General features: G+C 41.4%; 2 protein-coding genes across 2 annotated transcripts; one reads left to right on the top strand and one right to left on the bottom strand.

Annotated features, from left to right (window-relative positions):
* Nucleotides 1-4466: 4466 nt before the first annotated feature.
* On the bottom strand, nt 4467-5900 carry LOC102721763 (CAX-interacting protein 4). The gene has a single exon (XM_006660349.3). It carries the CDS (start codon nt 5796-5798, stop codon nt 4695-4697), a length of 1104 nt encoding a protein of 367 aa, XP_006660412.1. The 5' UTR covers nt 5799-5900; the 3' UTR covers nt 4467-4694.
* A 3830-nt stretch (nt 5901-9730) lies between these two features.
* Nucleotides 9731-14974, top strand: LOC102721475 (pre-mRNA-splicing factor 38). The gene is made up of 6 exons (XM_006660348.2): nt 9731-10087; nt 10152-10273; nt 10353-10443; nt 12268-12397; nt 12481-12551; nt 14355-14974. The coding sequence occupies exons 1-6, from the start codon at nt 9798-9800 to the stop codon at nt 14821-14823; spliced, it is 1173 nt and encodes a 390-aa protein (XP_006660411.1). The 5' UTR covers nt 9731-9797; the 3' UTR covers nt 14824-14974.
* Nucleotides 14975-15628: the final 654 nt, after the last annotated feature.

Here is a 15628-nt window from a genome sequence, read left to right as displayed (position 1 = left end):
AATTAAACCTAAAAAACGGAAGCTGAAACTTTCGGAAGTTCCGGTCAGGGATTCGGAACTTGGCCTTCGAAAGTTCCGTTGATCTTCAGAACTTCCGACAGCACCAAATCTAGAACTAGAAACGAATAGATCTAGCCAACCAAAACACAAATAAGCAAACTACCTCCAAGCTTTGCACAATCAGCAACTAGTGTACGCGCAGTAACCAAAAGCAAACCTCAAATCACAAGTTAGAGAGATTTCACCACAAGTAGGCACGTAGATTTTTACCGAAGTTTCAATCTTTAATTGAGGGGATTGTACTCTCCGTTGAGGATATCAAACTTGAGCCGGGTTTTCACAACCCTTTCCTCGGGGTTGCACTCGTGCACTCCCCCTCACTCGAGGTGTCTCTTCCCTTTCGGAGGCAAGACCCAACCTTCACAAACTTTTCCCGACACACCACAATACTTTGGCGGCTCAAGGAACGACGTCTAGCCGTCTAGGTGTCCTCAACCACCAAAAGTAACAAGTTTGCAACGAGTTCTTGGGAATGAATCTAGTACTCAAAAAATTTCTCACGAAGTCCATACCATGCACTCAAACAACTCAAATCAACCAACTCTCACACACACAAAATCCAAATCACTTAGATCTGTGAAGAGAAGGAAGTGAGAAAGCAAGGCTCAAAGTGAACCTCAAGAAATCAAGTCAAGGGCGAAATGAGTAAGCAATGTGAGCAGCAACCCTAGCTTGGTGGTGGGAGGGGGTATTTATACCCCCCACTCAATTTCTGCCGTTGGAGGTAAAGATGCTCTCTTCGGAACTTCCGGTCAGTTCAAAAATAACAACCCCCAACACTTAGAAACTTCAAAGTCAACTGCGAAAAAACAAGTCTTCAGAAGTTCCGATCACATCCTTCGAAACTTCCGTGAGTCTTACAGAACTGAATCTGACATCTTCGGAAGTTCCGTAGACACCTTCGAAACTTTCGTAAATTTCAGCACAAGTTCAAAAAAATAGCAAAAGATGCACTTCAAATAAATTTCTAAGCACCGGATTCATTCCTAGAATTTATTGGTGCACCACTCTTTATAGTGCGACATTCCTAGTTAACTCAAATTCAAAATAAATACACACGCCAACACGAATATACCGATTTTCTTCTCTTTTCACATGGGCGGCGCAACAAGAAGTTTTCTCATGAGGACTAGATATACCTTCACATGCTCACACCAATTATTAGTCCTCATCATTTGATTGTCATTAATCACCAAAAAAATTAGGGGCCTAGATGCACTTTCAAGTTGTACACCTCTGATCAGAGTAAAATTATTCGAATAGTTATGCCCGCGGTTATGGGGCGAACTGTCAAACTCGTTGGGATTAGTTAAACCTTTAATAACCTAATGAACTTGGAATTGGTTTGACCCTACCGTAATGTGGTGTGACGTTGTGCAGTGGTTGGGCCCTATCGCAACGTGGTTTAGGGTTGGACAGATGCTTGGCCCTGTCGTAATGCAGTGTAACATTAGACAGTGTGGTTTGGGCCTATTACATCATGGTGTAACGTTGGACAGTAGATGATTATTTTAAATATTTACTTTACCTTTTATTCAGTCTATTGCTAAATATTGTTGCTTTATGCAAATTAACCCTAGTATCTCCTTGTTACCAATTGATAAGTACCGTGGTTTGTACTCAGCTCTGCTTAATTTTTCTTCACCAAAGAGTTAGAGCTTGAGTATCGTGGTTTGTATTCAGTTTTGCTTAACTTTTCCCCACCAAAGCTAGAGCCTGAGTCTAGGAGGTGATAGTTCGCAAGAGTGAAGATTCGTCCTATCGTCAAGAATGTCTGTTGTGTAGAGTCTTCTTCGCCAGCTGAAAATTAGATGGTGTTAGTTTTGTTTCTTTTTTCATTGCATTTCGATAGACAATTATCATTATATTTAAGTCGTGAAACTATGTGTACTCAGACTTATTACTGGAAAAAAATTAATACATGCTATATTTGAAAATTAGCGTAAATTTCTCGACGTGACATAATATGACACATTTCAAATCACACCAAGAAGCTAATCCAATGTGAGTTTATGGATGGATCTGGATACTGAAGCAAAGATCCTCAAATTTTTAGAACTTGAAGCAGGGTCACACATCAAACTCAAAAAAAAGCTACCACCTATTGGCTTTTCCTTATGCTTATAAACCAAAATTTAAATTTTTCAACCCTAAAAGTTAATTTTGAGGATTTTTCGCTGCAGTTTACTTTTACAGTTTTGACTTTAGATCGCTATAAGCACGTCCATAAAAGTTTTATTCATAAATTATTTTTTATTTGCAAATATGCCATTTGGTATTTTCTTTTAAAAAGTCAAAAGATGGCCCCCTGCCCCTACCCTCTCAAACAACAATAATTTGCAAACTTAACAACCCAGCTCACCGATCCAGTGTGTACCAAGCTTGGGCAAGCCAATGAGCCAGCTAACTTACAGAATCAAGGCTTAATGTTTGAGTTGGTCAGGTGAAACACTGAACAAAGATATTTGCTTAGATGAAATAAAACATGTATAAGAAAAGGACAGTATTCTTGTGGAAAAACTTTCATTTTTTGTACTGCAAACTCAACATCATTGTTCCCAGTGCTCAATAAGCACATGACATGGCCACAAACATATCAAGTTTTTTTTTTCTCGTTTGGTTCAGAAAAATTTAGCTTCCTTCGCTAGATGAACAAAAGAATTGTCAACAAATCAACATCCAAAGTGACAAGTTCAAATGATATGCACCATGAGCTAGTTACATCCATTGGCAAACCACAGTGTGCAAGAGACAATAAATGAATGGATCAAACAACAAATAGAAATCCAAAACATCAAAGAAGATCAGTTACTACTTATACAGTTGTACTGCAGCTCATTGTAGTGAAGAGGTTCAGTCTATGAGGTAATTTAGATCCAAAGAAAAAAAAATCAAAGCATCTTTGTGATGACAAAACACAAATCACCCTGCCATGCTAAACTGTTAGCAGAAACCGAATGGTGATGTGGACATTTACTGAGATCCTGGTGCTAGTGATGTAATGATGGGAATTGGCACTCTTATATCTCATATCCCAAGTAATCAAAACAATTTGCCTCCAAGTGAATATTACAATTTAATAATCTTGATACATCAGTGCAGTTAAAAACAAAAGTCTACACATGCAAACAACGACCTTCCACACTAAATCCATTATTACTTCCTTAAGCCAGAAAGGCAACCGAGACCACAGAAGATGAGAACTTCATACCACCCATAACCATAGTTTGAACCCATTCCAACCGAAATTTATTGAAACCGCACCAAACCAAATTAGTCCATTTTCAAAACCAAACCAGCCCATTAGCTTGCTTGGCTGCTTCACCCCATTTCACAACACCCAAAATCAACCCATTACCTGTTAACTCCCAGGTGCTGATTATGTGTATCTTTAAAAATGCTTATAATTGGCAATCATATGGTATCATCTATTCTCATAGAAATATTTCTTCACGTAGATTGCACAGACAAGCATAGCAAAAGCGCAAATGCCCCATCAAAAAGATTCATTTGTATTATTCAAAAAATAAATATCTCAAAAGAAAGAAAAGTAGAACATGGTAAAAAAAGAGATCAATGTGGTTTGTCAATAGAACCTACAGTATGTCCAAATATGATGCAATCATGCAGTTGAAGTTCTGGTCAACAAGGAACACAAATTCAGTACGCAATTCAACAGGATAACCATCCTCCTGTGAAAGAACTTACAGGAACATTCATCATTCCATTTTGGACAACTCAAATCAGTTCCTAACTCCAACTAGTATCTACCAGAGGTCCTCAACTAAAATCTAGTGTATATACAAGGCTAAACAAGACATAAATATAGGGTTTCATGCCCATGATAGATTACATCAATAATTCAGCCTGAACACTGGCATCCAGATTTATCAATGACATTAGCAGAAAAGGAAAAAAAAAGAATCTTAATAACACATATATAATGACAGCCCAAGGTAAAAATAGTGTGCTCATCTTAAAATCAATTCCCAACAACTGCCAAATCCGGGACGAATGAACCGATCCAGATACTGACAAGTAAATAGCTTAGAAATATTGCAAAAGCATGTTAGAGTAGCTTGTCAATTTTTCTCCAATACATCAGTTTACGAAAATAAATCTACAGCAAAGGCAACATCACTATTTTAGATTATCTTACATAATTTTTACTGAACACATTGATTTGCATAAAAAAGCAAGCAACATCCAACATGTCAACAGCACAAAAAACAAGTGAGATGACCTTATCTGTTTATGCTAAAATATAAATAAGATGGCACAGAAAAAAGCTATTATTCGCACTATCAGTAATTACGGAAGATGTTCTAACAAGTTTCATTTGGTATCACAGCTGCTTTCTGGGGTCCATTACTGTTACAGTTGGTGCCATGCAAATCCACTCATCGAGAAACAAAGCCAACTTATTACATACACACAAATTATCAACTTCGAGGTAAAATGTTCTATGCATATGACGTTTAAAGTTCACTTACTGGCACAAAGCCACAAAGTACTACACTTATGCATATCGATCGTCATGCTTGAAATAGCAACATACACCAGGACAAAGAACAACGATAAGCATAATCGGTAAAATAGAGGGTATAAATAATATCACTGAGCAAATTACCACTTCAGCACTCTTCTTTGTCCCTCTTCTTCTTGCACTGGTTTGCCCCCTGACCATGTTCATCACCATCTGATTCACTGCTTTCTGACTTGTGGTGTCTCCTCCGCCTTCTGGATCGCTTCCTGGCCTCCGCAGAGTCACTACCACCACTTCCAGAATCACTGTCAGATGCACCTTTTCTGTTGTGGTGCCGCCGCTTGCGATGGCGACGACACCTCCTGTCTTCCCCTCCAGACTCACCCTCATCCGATGAGTCATCAGTCCTGCGATGGCTCCTACGCCTCTTCCTGTCCTTCCTGCTCTTCCTATGCCTCTTCTTGTCAGAATCACTCCCACTATCCTCATCCAATCTTTCACGCCTCTTGTGCCCACTCTTCTTCTTCTTGTCTTTGCTCTTCTCTTCCTGTAAGTCATCTTCAGTATCACTCCTCTTGCTGCTCCTCCTGTGCTTTGACCTTCCCCTGCTGCTGCTCCTATGGCGGTTTGACTTCTTGTCTTCATCCCTGGACTGCTTCTTGCCACTCTTGGCACGCTCCCGCTGAGCAATTATTCTCTCTAGCTCAGGATCGACATCCGAATCAGAGGAATCATCACTGTCTTCCTCATCCTCCTCACCAGAGGCCTCGTCAGCATCCCTGCCTCCAGAGGCTTTCTTCCTGAATTCGTTCAGCTTGGCCTGCGCGTTGGCCTCCCGAATGCCTGCTTCAACGTCGTCATCCATGTCGAGGTCCTTGACGGAGAGGAAGTTGCGGCACTGGAAGGTGAGGTGGCCGACACGGCCGCACTTCCTGCAGGCACCGCGGGTCTCATCGGAGTTGGAGCCGGTGATACGGGCGAGAGCGAGCAGGCCCTGGAAGCTGGTGTAGGCGTTGTCGGAGGAGGAGGCAGCAGCGGCGGAGGGCGCGGAGGCGGAGGAGGCCGATGCGGCGGCGGAGGCAGCGGCGGCGTTGGCGGAGACAGAGGAGGAGGGAGGCTGGTGCTTGTTGTTCTCCGGGGCGTAGGGGTCGTAGCCGATGGCGCTCTGCCAGATGCCGTGCGTCTGCAGCGCCGCGCTGCTGTGGACGCGGTTGTTGGCGGGCATGCGCACGCGGCCCGCCGTCGCCGGCATCTTCGCTCGCCGCCGGTAGCGTCCGCCGGGGAAGGGGTGGTCGGGCTAGGGCTAGGGTTTCGTCCGAGGGGGGAATTGGGGATTATTTTCCAAAGAAGCCTCTCGTCGATCGGTACCTCGCTTATTAACGCCTTCCCTTTTTTAAGCTCGGTTTGGGTGCCCTCATGCGGCTTCTTTTCTTTTTTCTTGCTCTTTTCAAAAACTTATTATTTCGAGTTATTTACTCTCATGTATAATGTTTTAGTTTCATGTAGTCCATGCTGACTTGCTGAGATATATGCTAAGTTGACATGTTAGAGCATATTATTATATGGTCAGCACAATATTAAATAATAAATAGATCATTTTCTAACAAAAGATTGAGATGTGTGTATAATAGCAGGTATAATAGCACAATATTAATACAATGGTTAATACTCTCCCTATCTAACAGTGCTAAGAGCAAGTATAATAGCAGGTTATAGGCTAGCCGGCTAAATGCTGATGTGGGGGAGAGAAGTGAGGATAGAGTAGAAGCGAACTGTAAGCTTATAGCCAGCTCGAACACAAGAACCAAAAAACTATGTGACAGAAACATATAGGTCATGTATTAATAATAAGAAGCTAACTACTATATGGATGGACTGAGAGAAGACTAAAAAAGACTCGTAGCTAGCTTGTTGGCTATATTATTAGCCTTGCTTTAAGTGTACTATCAAAATCCGAAAACCCATTATTTATCCGTGCCTGAGGGGTGAAAGCCATATGACTCACTTTGCATGCATGCATAGATGTGTTGTTGGTTTCTTTAACTTCTTATATGCATGGATGAATGTCTTGCCAATCAACTTAGGTTTGCATGCATGCATTAAAGTTGTTTTCTTTTGATCTGTATGTAGAGTTAAATGGATAGTAGGGGTTCTCGGAGCGTGAGCTCCTCAAGTGGGGATCAACTGGACCCATTTTGAGAGTTCGGCCCAGAGATGCAGGGTTGGGGCCCAAATGCCTCAACGTGAGCGTGGGAGTGAATGCAAGAGTCGGTTTTCAGGTCAAGGGATCTGGGAAGACAAGAAGAATTATACAGGTTCAGTCCACCGAGAGGCGTAATACCCTACTCCTGTTGTTTCTAAGGTAGTCGGGCTCTCCTTTTATATGGTCAAGGGGACACCACAACGGCTATGACTATTCACACAAAACAATGTAGGCAATCACTCGCCCTATAAGAGGCAAATCTTCCCTTCCCCAAGACGTGTGGCAGCGCTTCTGCTAACGTCGTCCGACCTTTCGTTCGGTTCCTATCGGTCAAGGAGCATGCGAGGCATGGCCGCCATGTTCCATCCCTTTGGTCCTGTTTGTCAAGGGGTAGGTGAGGCGTGGTCGCCACGTCCCATTCCTCCGGTCATATCTGTCAGTGAGAAGAGAGAAGGGGGAAGAGTGCTTCCTTGGAACTCCCCAACCTGGCTGAGTAGCCGCCCCTCTCTTCTTGCAGCCATTCGTCTAGAGATGTCAATGGGTCCCCGTTACCCGTTTCCTAGCAGGGAATTCTCCTATTAGGGGATGGTTCTTATTGGTTCCCCGCGGGGAACTAAATGGATGAAAATATGTCCCCATCGGGTCTCGCGCGGGCGGGTATGGTATTTAGTCCCCCGTCCCCGTTTCCCGTGGAGACCCGATTAATAGAAATATATGAGTTTTAAGTTTATTTTTTCATGTCATGGGATTATATTCATTGTTATATTTAATAAATAATAATTTTATATTTTTATAATATGGATTAATGAATATATATTCATTTATATTAATATAAAATATGGATTATATATATGATTTGAGATGTATACTATATTGTTTAAGCGGGGACGGGGAACCCACATGGATTAATTCCCCGTGTGGGGATGGGTATGGGGGGAATTCATTACCCGTTGCAATTCGCGGGAATGGTGATGGAGAAAATTTTAACTCGCGGGGACGGGTATGGGGACGTAAAACCCGACGGGAAATTCCCCGTTGCCATCCCTACATTCGTCGCATTTAATGCAATGGTGGGAGTACAGGCCATCCCTAAAGTGACAGGGGTGCCACCGTGCTGTCGGGACGACACACCCTAGACTACCTTTTACCCAGGGGAAGATAGGGGTGAGCCGCATGCTTGCTCTGCATTTAATGCAGGGTAGGCATGCCTCTGCATCCATCATGATGACGGCGCACAGTGTCATGCGCCCTTCTCCTGCCACAATAAATGTAGCCATGGGGTGTCCCGCGGCTGCGCCCAGCACGTGGCGGGCCCGAAGGCTGCTTTCCATGCGCTTGAGGGGGTTGGGGCGTCCCGACCTCCCCTTGGATCCCTGTCTGTGTCCCTCCTTTCGGGCCCGACCCCTTTCTCCCTCTTTTAGGGGACTCGGGTGTCGGGCCATAACCGTCGAGTGCCGACTGCGCACAGGGGATACCCCGTGCCCACATCTCCGACAAGGGTAGTTTGTTTTTCGCTGCTCTATGCACTCATTGAGCAGTGCTAATATGATAATCATTTGTGGATGGATGGGTATATAATTTAGACGAGTCCGGTTTGACCGGAAAAATAGGGTGCAAACTTAAGACCCATTGAAGAAGAGGAGACAAACAAATTAACTAGCATACACATTTGCTTGTTCTATGGTATAGCATATTTATTGATAAGGTATAAGCGAGTTTAGTGTCAAAGCCCACGACCTTGACCTCATGTCAACATGTTTGATGCACCAACTTAGTTTATAGTGGCACTGAGATATTGTACTTCAGCGTCAATGTTGTGGTCTATTTTTGTTCCCATCAAAATAAATCATGAAAGGTGTCAAATAGTTGAAATTATGGGGTTTGTCGGTCAATCTATGGGATGAGCTCAGCTTGTACAATTCATGCTAAGTAATCACTTCATTGTATTTATTGTGTGTATGATATCGATAAGGGAATATAAACTTATTGCTATTTCATAAAATATATTTATCAACTTATTTAAAAATACAACAACACCCTGATTGAGAGATCTTCTACGATAAGTCTAGTAACATCATCTTTATATATCAAAGTTTAATGTGATTTCATGTATTATTGTTAAAGTTCAACTTTACACATATTATTAACGTAAATTCAATTATTAAGAAAGTAGGCGGCATCCCAGTTCCTTCCACTCAAATCCTGCAGTGTAAAAAAAATCTCCAATATAATAATTTGAACATCAAATATATAACAAGCTCTACTTACCAATGCAGTAGTTTGTGCCAACCACCCAACATGAGGCAGCTCAAGTTTATTTTGTACTTGAAGTGGAACGATTACCAACGACGGAAGAGGTAACCGAGGTAAAAAAATAATCATTATGCTCTATTTGTATTTGTATGCTGTCACATATAATCCAATTACAATATAACAGGCTTACAGGCGTAAATATTTAGATAAATGTTTGTAAGGAACGCAACATGATGCATAACTAATTTGGAAAATTGCTTGGAAGGGGTGCTAAATTGACTGATACACTTATAAATTTCAAGTGTATTGTAAGTTTTATCACATTGTTTTTTGGGTTAGGGTGGGATGTCTGTCTTTTTTTTGTTTGTTAGACTAAAGACACATTATCATGTTATTTTATCTTGTTTAGTAAATGGTACTCAATTAATCACGTACTAATCATTCTGGTTGCCTGCGGCTAATTAGCCAAAACCACCCACTGTTTAGAAGACCCCCGAAGGAGTCTCAATGGAACTTAATTTGGTTACATAAAATAATAATAAAAACACATTCAAGAATAGATATATAGAGAAAAAGATTTGGAAGCAATAGTACTTTGATATAGTGTAACATATCATTTATGTATTAGAAAAAATGGAAATACAATGTCGGGCTGGCATGGGCCAACAAAGCCCAAAGCGGACCGGCAGAATTGGGCTTTCGCAGGCCCACCACGCTATCCCCATCTAATCTAGGGTTTTGCTCTTCTTCCCTTGCAAACTCAAAAATTCCAAATCGCCGGGGGGCGGCGGCGCCATGGCGAACCGTACGGACCCCCTTGCGAAGAGCATCCACGGCACCAACCCTCAGAACCTGGTGGAGAAGATCGTCCGCTCCAAGATCTACCAGAGCACCTACTGGAAGGAGCAGTGCTTCGGCCTCACCGCGGAGACGCTCGTCGACAAGGCCATGGAGCTCGACCACACCGGCGGCACCTACGGAGGCAGCCGCAAGCCCACCCCCTTCCTCTGCCTCGCGCTCAAGATGCTCCAGATCCAGCCCGACAAGGACATCGTCGTCGAGTTCATCAAGAACGAGGACTACAAGTGCCTTTCTTCTTCTCCACCTAGTAGATCGTAAATCCCAAACCCTAATGGCCGCTTGCTTCAGGTATGTCCGGGTTCTTGGGGCCTTCTACCTCCGCCTCACTGGCACCGTCGCCGATGTCTACCAGTACCTTGAGCCACTCTACAATGACTACCGCAAGATCAGGCAAAAGCTCAGTGACGGAAGTATGCACCGCAATTTTCACTCCCTTTTCTTCTTGTTATTACGCTAATTACTACTCCTGTGTTGCTCTGTTCGTTCCAGAGTTTACCCTGACCCACGTCGACGAGTTCATTGACGAACTCCTGACCAAGGACTACTCCTGCGACACGGCCCTCCCCCGCATTCAGAAAAGGTATTCTTTTTTCCAGTCCTCTATTCGTTACAGCAAAAAAAAAAAAAACACTTTCATTTATTTAAATCAAATATGAAAAATGATCCATCACACAATGTTTTCTTTTGGAGTCAAGTTATATCACATGATGTTTCATTTGGAAACATGATTTACCCCTTATTGACCAGATCAACCAGCATGTTGCAGCCTGTCCTACAATAACACTCTCTGTTAAACCAACCTTCACACAATTGATTTCACATTTGAACTAACCAACCTTATTTAAAAAGTAATGGAGGGAGTACATGTTTTGTCATGCTATTACATTCAAATCCATAGAATGCAAGATAGCCACACACATGGAATATCTTACAATGCAAAGAAAAAAGGCACCTGTGGTCCTTGTGAACCATGTGAGCTTCTTTTAGCAGGCTATATATGTTTGAACAAAAGCTTGCGGAGCCATGTGAATTTTTTTGGTGGGCTCGAACTTTTTAGTGGGCCATATATTTTATTTGAAAAAATTACACACTATGTTTCCCGTGTTATATTATTAGCAAAAGGGAACATTGATTTTTGTAGGGGTATATTAACATACCTATGAACTTAAGAAGGAAAGGAGATGTACAACCATTAAAGAAGTCTCAGTCGAACTGTTTCATTTGTTACACCGTAGAGGAGTGTTACCCAGAAAGTTTGTGTAAACCTATTACATCCCAAAATTCTGTCTTCTACCATAGTGATTCCTTCACTAAACATAATGCTATACAATATGGGGAACATGTATGCTAAGGCAGACCATTGATCTAATTATCTTTGCAGAAAGTTACACTCATCTCCATATGCTAAAGGAATGAACAGAAAACATCCTTAACTTCCATTACATCTTTCTGAATTTGGGAGCTGCGGGGTTTTAGTTGTAACCAATCTATGTTTTGGTTTCTGTAGGTTTCTTAAGTAACACCACATACTATTTTTGGAAGACATTGTTTGGATCTCATGTATTGACGAAACTGTATTCCATAGGACTCACTCTCTCTTAGCTTTTTTTTTTTGGACTAGCTGAATGTCTGTGCTTTGCAAAGGATAAAAACATATTATGTTATTCCTAGAGTAAATAGTAAAATATTTTTCATGAAGTATGTGACCATCTTTTTTATATAGGAAATATTCATATCAATTTGATTTTATGTGGATATCCATCTACATTTGATTGATTTTTATATTACGAAGTTAAGGGGGTAAATTGTAAAAATGCAATGGAACCACTAGAGGCTTTTATAGTAGTAAAGATAATACTAACTCAATTGGAACCAAAACAGCTTAACAAAAACTCAAAATTATGAGTTTTGACAAAAATAAGTATGGGATCTGTTATACCATCCATGTGTCTGTTATGCGCATTTTGGCCAAGAGGATGAGGCAAACAGTGCCCATGTTGTACTGAGCATCAGTTAGAGTTAGTGGAGATAAAGATTAGATTGAGTTTTTCCTTGAGGGTCAAACCATACCATCTATGTAAGGATAGGATTTATCTATTTTCATTAAGCAATCAATTATATAATTAGTTTAATATCCCCCATCCTATTGTCCCCTCTCAACCCAATCTAAGCTGCCGCCTTTGCCCGGCTATTTGTCAAGGTGGTGTTTATCCCCAATGATACTTTGCCCTGGTATTTAATATGTTAATCAAATGATAATGGCCTTGATGCGTCCATTTGCTCTTGAATAATGTGGTTTGATTAGAAAGTATTTTTGCTTCTACATGTTTGCAATGATAGTTACACACTTGCTTCATGAATTCCGTAAGCTTCAAAAAATCATTTTCATGGATCCGCTGCACAGATGGGTTCTTGAGACTTCTGGAACTCTAGAACCAAGAAGAAGTGCACTTGAAGATGATTTTGAGGAAGAGGAGGAAGATAAGGAGGATGAAGAACCTATGGATATAGATGAGCCAAATGGGCGGGAAAAGGTGAGCTTACATCTGTTAAATAGATATACATTGATAATTTGATATATTTTGGGACTTTAATTTGACTTATCTTTAATCTTTAGCATGATCCCTATCGTGGAAGAAGCCCTACTAGAGAACGAGAGAGGGACAGGAAACATGAAAGGCACCACAGGTACACTGTTCTTTTTCTTAAATAATTTCTTAATCTATCTTGCATAGATATTGCTTTTCTGAAAATGGAAAACAGGAAGCAGGCAGTGAGAATCTACAAGGGATCACATTCATTTGATGGCAAGCTGTTAATACTTGCCAGAAACTGCTGTATTGATCACTTGATTGCTTTTTGAAAGCACAGACCAAGAATGTTTTAACGGCCTTTTTAACCGGTCGAGACTCGAGAACCCAAAAATCCACTCTGTTTTGCTGATGTTGATTATGCTATTGCTGCCAGCTATAAGTCATTACCTTTTGGCAATATCAAGTGAAACTTCAATTCACTGTCATTTTTCTATCATTGTTTTGGTAACTGGGGGGTGGGGGGGGGGGGGTTAAGAATGAAAGGATTATGAACTTACCAAAATGCTTAGGTCCACCTTTTGTTGTCGCCACAGTAGATAAAAGCATATGCTTCTTATTTTGAAGTTTAATTAGAAGAGTAATTTTGGGTAGATTTCTTGTCTTCTTAGCAATCATGAAAATAGAGCTGGCAACAGAAGTGGCAAAGAATCCCCTAGAATTAATCCTAGAATCAAATTCTAAAATCTAAAATAGCTTGTGGCAGTCTGTCGACAAATCTTCTGTTTTGTCACTTTCTAGGGTTCATAGAGTTAAACACCCACGTAAGGTAGCTGGCAGTGTTGGCTCCTAGGGATGATGGACTTTAGACTGGGAAGAACAGTGACCTCACTGCTTCATTGGACTACCCGAATACTCTTTTTATCGGCTGAGATGTAACAATCTAATATGATATATAACCTACTAATCTTAACAAATCTCTAAGGAAACTTCCTTTGATGCATTTTAGTCACATGCCTCATGCTCCTAACGTGCACCCCCTGGCCCCTTGGCTGTGTTGGATGTACATTACTTGTTTGTTCATCGGAGAAACTTCAAATTGTAGGTCTGATTTTATATAATATAGGGAAAAAAAGCAATGCAAAAGTTTCCATGGAAGTGAATCGAAAGCAGATTCACTCAAGTCTTGTATTGCTGGAAGACTGAAGCAGTCTCTTACCTGAGCTGCATTTGGTTTTCTTTAATGCTAAAAATTATACTGGAAGCCGTTCCTGTGGCATTATAGTGGTGCTCGGACTAATTACTGCCATGGCATGTTAATGTCAAGAGCCATTGGTAGGTCAGCTGCTTCCTACAGTGAATGATCGTGGCCCTGCCAGGTTTCTCTGCACTGACAGTGTGCAGTGAGAAGTATGATGGGTCAGACAGATTTAAAAATTATAAACCATAAAGTGGTTCAAATCTAAACATTTTGCCTTGTTGAATTTCTAGCTGTTTTGTTTTCGTTCATGTTAAAGTTGTAAGTATCAAGTTCCTGCTTCTTTGGCTGTTAAGCTCCAGATTTCTGCATCATGAGCCATGTGAAATCTTGTTCGGGAGAATTCAATGTGAACAACCTAGAAATTTCTGAAGTTGGATTCTTGAACGAAAGTGCAACTGAGCATAAGAACAGTTCCAGGTTATTCCCAAGGAATAATCGAAAGTTGAAATGAAGTTTAGTGTTATCTTAAAATGACAGCACTACTAAATGCAAGTTGTGGAAGATCTCCATTCGATTTTCATGAATCTGGACCTGCTGAATGACTATTGATTCCTTAGGGATTGTTCTATTTCTAACACTTGTGTACTTGATGTTAATTTAATTTAGCGATACAACCTACTGTTTGCAGTAGCCTTTGATGGCTGTTGATTTAAACCATATTTTGATGACAAAATGCATTCGTTATTTTGTCTATTCCAGGGACCGAGATTATGACAGAGATCGGGATTATGGTAGGGGACGGGAAAGAGATCGAGATCGAGACCGAGAAAGAGAGAGAGATAGGGATAGGGATAGGGATCGTGATCGAGACCGTCATCGCATACGAGATGAGGACTACAGTCGAGACAGGGACAGAGAGAGAGATAGGGATGGCAGGGAGAGGGAACGTCGGGACAGAGACCGTGGGAGACGCAGGAGCCGTTCAAGGAGCAGGAGCAGGGATCGGCGAGAAAGAGACCGAGAAGATGGGGAGTACCGGAGGAGGCGTGGTCGGGGTAGTGCCAGTCCTCGAGGTCGTGCTGAGGATGGAGGCTCAAGAGATGAACCGAAGAAGAGAAAGGAAAAGAAAGAGAAGAAGGGTGAAGGGAATGCCCCAGATCCAAACGACCCAGAGATTATAGAAATGAACAAGCTTCGAGCCTCGCTAGGGTTGAAACCGCTCAAGTAGTGTAATCTTGATACAATGCATCTGAAGTTTGAGCGCCTGTAGCTTATAGCTTAAAGCAGTACTTTTCTGACGACTGAAGCAGTACAGCCTATCAAGAGTACAGCGTAGGTGTAATTACCTGTTTTATTATTGTTACTTCGCTGTAACGGTATGTATCTGCATCTCCCCAAATTCTTTTTGATTTATACTGTTGACTGCTGAGCAGGTTGCGAGATTTGCATCACACAGCTTCGTTGCCATCAGGCGATTAATAATTTTGCTGGAGATCCAGCGTTCTTCACGCAAAATGAAAGGAGCCGGAACATATCGTGAAAAAAATTGTAATGTTGAAATTATCTAATCTCTACTGTTATAAAAATTGATATTCTTTCAGCCATAGAATTATGTATCTAATCCTATGAACAAATCGGATCTAAATCGGACCCTGAAGAAAATAAAGAGAAATCGAGTTAGAGAAGATAAAATCTAACCAATACTGTACTATAGAACCAAAGACACGGGGAAATCTCCCAGTCATCTTTAACCGAGGTGGAGGAGACCTGAACCATGCTAATAGGTGTGTTGTGTATTATCGGGATGCTAATAGGTGTTGGTTGTTTTATCAATTATGGCCGTTTCTGTTATCGATGGAAACAAAACGAACCAGGAACTTTTGAGAAACCTCCGGCACCCTAAACCCAAAAAGGAACAGATTAGAGCAAGTATAATAGTAGGCTATAAGCTGGCTAAATGCTTATGTGGAGGAGAGAGAAGAAGTAAATGCTTATGTGGAGGAGAGAGAAGAAGTGGGATGTAATCTTATAGC

This window comes from Oryza brachyantha, chromosome 9 (assembly GCF_000231095.2).
Source record: "Oryza brachyantha chromosome 9, ObraRS2, whole genome shotgun sequence".
In the NCBI taxonomy this organism is placed as follows: domain Eukaryota; kingdom Viridiplantae; phylum Streptophyta; class Magnoliopsida; order Poales; family Poaceae; genus Oryza; species Oryza brachyantha.
Note: the sequence above shows the minus strand (reverse complement) of the source record. Positions and strands in the feature narration are given on the sequence as shown.

Bases quoted from the DNA above. Each gene is read 5' to 3' on its own strand.
- LOC102721763 (XM_006660349.3), bottom strand. From the start codon at position 5,798: ATGCCGGCGACGGCGGGCCGCGTGCGCATGCCCGCCAACAACCGCGTC.
- LOC102721475 (XM_006660348.2), top strand. From the start codon at position 9,798: ATGGCGAACCGTACGGACCCCCTTGCGAAGAGCATCCACGGCACCAAC. The intron at 10,274-10,352 runs GTATGCACCGCA...TGTTCGTTCCAG, and splicing joins GCAAAAGCTCAGTGACGGAA to AGTTTACCCTGACCCACGTC. The intron at 10,444-12,267 runs GTATTCTTTTTT...TCCGCTGCACAG, and splicing joins CTCCCCCGCATTCAGAAAAG to ATGGGTTCTTGAGACTTCTG.